This window comes from Protomyctophum parallelum, assembly GCF_964188405.1.
Source record: "Protomyctophum parallelum genome assembly, chromosome: 20".
NCBI classification, from domain to species: Eukaryota; Metazoa; Chordata; class Actinopteri; order Myctophiformes; family Myctophidae; genus Protomyctophum; species Protomyctophum parallelum.
In genome coordinates this window covers 38469804-38475079 of record NC_139718.1, presented here as the reverse complement: position 1 = coordinate 38475079, position 5276 = coordinate 38469804, and the positions used below count along the sequence as shown (strand labels likewise).

General features: G+C 46.2%; 1 protein-coding gene across 1 annotated transcript; it reads right to left on the bottom strand.

The window, feature by feature from the left end:
- Nucleotides 1–2337: 2337 nt before the first annotated feature.
- On the bottom strand, nt 2338–3957 carry LOC310877771 (CTD small phosphatase-like protein 2; the record flags this gene model as incomplete). Its single annotated transcript, XM_083791720.1, has 1 exon — nt 2338–3957. The coding sequence occupies one exon, from the start codon at nt 3955–3957 to the stop codon at nt 2338–2340; it is 1620 nt and encodes a 539-aa protein (XP_083647846.1).
- Between the last annotated feature and the right edge of the window lie 1319 nt (nt 3958–5276).

The window sequence follows — 5276 nt, the reverse complement described above, 5'->3', positions numbered from 1 at the left end:
GCTTTTTTGAAATTTTGACTTGTCTCAATTTCGGAGGATAAAAAAAAGGTGAAAATATCGGAGCACATGCGGTAAATACAACACATTGAGCAGGACACTGCAGGGAGTTGAACCCCGTTCTGGTAAACCAGGAAGTACCACACCAGTGCCTTAGTATGTTTTGTTGTAGCAATCACATTCATTACATTTCAACAGTTTCGGAGGATGCGTGTGTGCCTGTGCGTGTGTGGGTGCATGTGTGCGTGCGTGTGTGCCTGTGCGTGTGTGGGTGCATGTGTGCGTGCGTGTGTGCACGCTTCAATAACCAGTGTTGGAGCCCATGGGGACCCCCATCAGGGACCTCAGGGAGTCCCCGAACCTCACTTTGATAACGGAGAGGACAACTGAGAGGAGAGGATAGCTATTAGGTAACCTCGCCTCACCAGGCTTTCCACCTCGGGTCTCTCTTCCGCACTTTTAACTTTAAAAGGGTGAGTCTACCCACTTAAACAACAGCTACCGTGTATTCATTATTATACACTATAGCCCTGCTCTAATGGATAAACTTGGACCTATAGATATCGTCACACACCCGCACACATAAATATAAAATATAGCACACCTATGAAGTGAGGGGCGCTCTTAACATCGTAGATCATCATGACGTAAAATAGACACTATGGCCCTCATTTATCAATTGAGTGTAAAATCTGCCACAGATTCGAGTGTAGGTTTCGTAGTACACCCACGTCGCCACGGCATTTATAAAGTGATCGCAAACAGCTGATCCTTCCTTAATTTCGTTCCGACGTTAATAAATGTGACGGCTGAAATCTATCTGGCACGCGCTTGTTTTTGCGACATGAACTACTGCAATACGACCTGAAAACCATGGTTACAGGTTTCCCTCGCTGGACTTGCTGCCCCAGCTCTCTCATACACACACAGACGCACGCACACAGACGCAACTTGCAACTTGTTGTATCTTAAATAAATAAACCTGCATGAATTAAATAAAGCTGTAGGCCTACCCTGTCTGTTCGCTTCCCTTGCCTTGCTTCGATGCCTTTGGCAGCCTCTCAGCTGGTCAAACAATGCTGCTCCGCCGTTCTACGACAGAAAAACAGGTGAGGACAAAGCGTACGACAGCTCCCGACCAGACGTGACTTTTGAACTTTGTCAAGTTCAATTTCAAGCTTTGGCAGAAATGGTAAATGCCGAAAATGTCGGTAATTTCGGCGTGCACCCATATTTTGGCGTACGCACGGTTGATAAATGAGGGCTTAAGTCTATTTGCTCAGACACAAATTATTCATTCATTGTCAATGGGAATTTAATGTGTTTGTGTAGGACAAAGTTTGTGGACAGACATCAAAAGCTGGATATAGCTAGCACCCCTCAAAAAGTGACAAGACAAGTAGAGACTTGTCACTTGTCAGGCTACTATGTGAGACACTAAAGAATGAGACTTCACTGCATCAGGCACCCAGACAGGGGCGCTGACTTCTTTCTTATCACTGGCAAGGGTGCTAAAAAATATATATATATATCACACTTTAGGTGTGCAGTGAGGGCAGTGTATTTATATCAGCCAGATGATGTCTTCTACTGCCCTAAACAAACATTAAAGTCCATAGACTTGTCTGACAAAAAATGACATCATAACTCATAAATTAGGCTCTAAAACAATATTTAAAAAAATAAAAGTCCACAGGACTTGGCTGGCCTATGACGTAATTACCTCACATCACATACCTTATTCTTATCCAAATTAAACAAAAAATATCAGAAATAGAACTGCATAATTATTATTAATTATACATTTCTAGGTATGACAAAACAGCAGCTGGGATGGGAAATACATGTTGTGTTTTCTTTTTAAACATAGGCTATAGGCCTACAGACACATTTCCTTCGGTAGGCCTATATTATTCCCATTTAAATTGTACTGTACTGTAGCCAGAGGGTATCATTATCAGACAATCTCAGCATAAGAACATGCAGGGTTGGACACAATGTGGGACTGGGTGGTACGGTTGGAGATCTTCTGGAGATGTTCAATTACTTTCAGAAAGCAGGAGACATAAGCCAGCCCCAGAGTCAAAGAAAGGAATTTACCTGGGTTTGTCCTCAACAAAAATAACGTTTGAGTGTGTGTGTGTGTGTGTGTGTGTGTGTGTGTGTGTGTGTGTGTGTGTGTGTGTGTGTGTGTGTGCCACAGATTTGTCCACAGTGTAACTCGGAAAGCCCTTTGGTCTCACATTTGGCATGCAGGTCTCAAGTGACAACTCTGTATTATAGTTCATAATCCCAAATTGTTGTTTTTCCTAAAACTGTCCATCTATTTCATGTCAGCACTCAATCAGGGGGCAACAGGTCCTGCAGGCGGAATTGCTCTCGAACGTGTGGGCGCACGTCCTCGTTCATATCAACCAACTTCTCCAAGAAAGGAACGAGCTTCAGAAGTTCATTGTCGTTCTTGTCCACGAACCAGCTCTTTATTGGGATCCCATTGGAGAGCTGATAGGCGAAGGCTTGTGGTGAATTATCAATGATGATGGTCTTGGAGAGGTCTCTGCCTAAGATGTTAAGGTCCTTGATGTAATTCCCTTGGACGCAGACACAATGCTCACGGAATAACCTGTGTTTTACTAGCTTTTTCTTCGGGTCCAAGATGGTGAGGAGTTTGTCCGCGTACACCCTTTTTGAGGCTGTGAAGAGGATGACCTCGTAGATTTGAGACATGCGCTCCAAGAACTCTCTGAAGAACGGCCTCAAGCGCACAAAAACCCGATAAATGACATCCTGAAAAAGGACAGGGAATGTAAGTGCTGCGTCCTCCAGCTCATTTAAACTGCAATGAACCAGTGTCTCGTCAAGGTCTAGGACCAGAGAGAATTCAGGCGCATTGCGTGTCTTTGGTGGCAAGGCTGACTTACGAGTAAGCTGCTCCTCAGTGAGTGGAGGGATGTGCTTGATGAAAAAATATGGGTCAAAGACATCCCAGTCCTCCTCATAGGTGGCCTCTGGTAGCACTTTGTTTGGAGCATCCACATAGGCCAACTCGGGTCTGGAGCCTTCCTCTGGCTCAAGGGGCACCTCTGGGATGTGGTGAGCTAGCATCTGTGGATCTTGGGGCATGCTAGAGTAGAGCTTGTTGTCCATGGTGGTAGTGGCGTTTGGGGAATATGAGCCAGAGTAGAGTTTTTTAACTGGCGAGGAAAAGTTGCAGACGGGGGAGAAGATGGTCCTCAGAGGGGTCTTCCTGGGAGGGCTGGCGAGCACCCCAACGGCCTTGGTCTCCTCCTGGGGTTCGTTCTTCGTGTTCTTACTCCTGTCATGGTTTATTTCCTGTCCATTGGCGGAGCCCCCCCTACTAACCCCGGTGCTACGGGGCACAGAGGTAATTAAGTTGTCGTCCATGTCAGCGTGGAGGTGTGCACTCCTGGCTGGGGTCTCCTGTTGCACCTTGACTGTATTTCCGCCGATGACCTTCTTGATGGTGGACCATAAGCCGATGAGGCCACCACAAATGGTGCTGTCCTCTTCTACCTCTGAATGTCTCCGCTTGGTCCGGTACGGGCGGGCCACCAGGCTAGGGTTTGGCTGCTGGGAGGTGTGCATTCCCAGAAGGGTGGTTCCGGGAGGGACCTCAAGAGCCTGCTCGTTGAGATTTCCCTTACTCCCGTCAGGTTTTGCTTCGTGCCCATTGACGGAGCCCATCCTGTAACCCTTTGTGCTCCGGGGTGTAGAGCTGATCGAGTTGTCCACGTCAGAGTGGAGCCACGTCCTATTGGCTGGGTTATCCAGTTGCACCGTGACCGTATTTCCTCTGGTGACCTTCTCGATGGAGGACAATAGGGCGGGGCCACTGATGCTGTCCTCCTCTACCTCGGTATGTCTCCGCCTGGTCCAGGACGGGCGTGCTGCCGGGCTGGGGTTTTGTTTCCGTGGCACCTCACGTACTTTCAGCCTCATTTCTTTAGCAGGTACGCGCAAGGTTGACAGTGATGCACAATATATCCAAATCGAGAATATTAAAACTTCAAGCTCGGGCAGCGGTGGGGCAGCGGTTGTAGTGTTCTGTGTAGTAGTCTCAATGGCCATTAGTGAAATGACACTGTTGTGTTTCAGGGTGACATTTCCGTCCTCAGACCTCTGGCTCGTCTTACACACCTCCTGTAACTTTCATTGTATTATGGAAGTTGACAGGGTCGGATCGGGCTGAAAGCTTTCATAGATACATCAGAGATATGTCATAGGTACGTCAGATATACGTCATAGATACATGAAAGATAATATACAACATTGGTTCTCATCGTCAGGTTCGGGGACAACCAGGGGTGCCAGAGGTAAAGGATGGTTTCAATTGGGGTCCATGGCCTAGTGCATATGTATCAAGGTAGGGGTCCCTAAATGAACAAAGGTTGATAATACCGTGAACCCATGTATACAGTAAACTCCTGTATGGTTCCATCTTTACACTCCCAGACTTACAGACAATTTAAGTCCGCTGAAGGCAGAGCCTATAGCGGTAAGTTGAACGCACGGTCGCACTCTCACATTCCGTGCTCAGCCAATCAGCTGAGCACATTCCGTGCTATACAGATATACACACAAAACAAAAAACAATCACACCCGTGTGAAGTGAGGGGCGCTCTTATCATCGTACATCATCATGCATCATCTCATACTGGCCAATCAGAATGCCTGTTGCCTGTGATTGGTTAGCTGATTTGCAAGTCTATACATATGACGTAAATTATACCTTCATTGTCAATGGCGTTTAATGTTTAATTTAAGTCATATTTAGCGTTTTTAACTAATTTCTCCGTTCTTTGTCTTGAGACATGCGCGGACAAGATTTAGCAGACATTTGGGGAAAAAGCTGTAGCCCCTCAGAAATCACACCCGTGTGAAGTGAGGGGCGCTCTTATCATTATACATCACACATCATCTCATGAACAACTGAATTCATGTGATTGGTTAGCCGATTTGCTCGTCTACATATGACGTAAATCTTCCCTTCATTGTCAATGGCATTTAACCCATTCTGAACGGGAACCCATTTTGGTGTCAGCATCATGTCGTGCTTTAGCTATTTAAAAATAGCAGATCTACAAGCTCATATCGCGCCACCGAGTGACGTGATACGAGCTTGTAGGTCTGCTATTTTTGTCAGAATGGGTTAATGTTTGTGTTGCCACAAATTTACGTCAAATTTGACAGACATATGACTTAATTTCTCCTCTCATTGTCAATGGCAAATATGAGACGTGTGGGGATGAAAGCTGTAT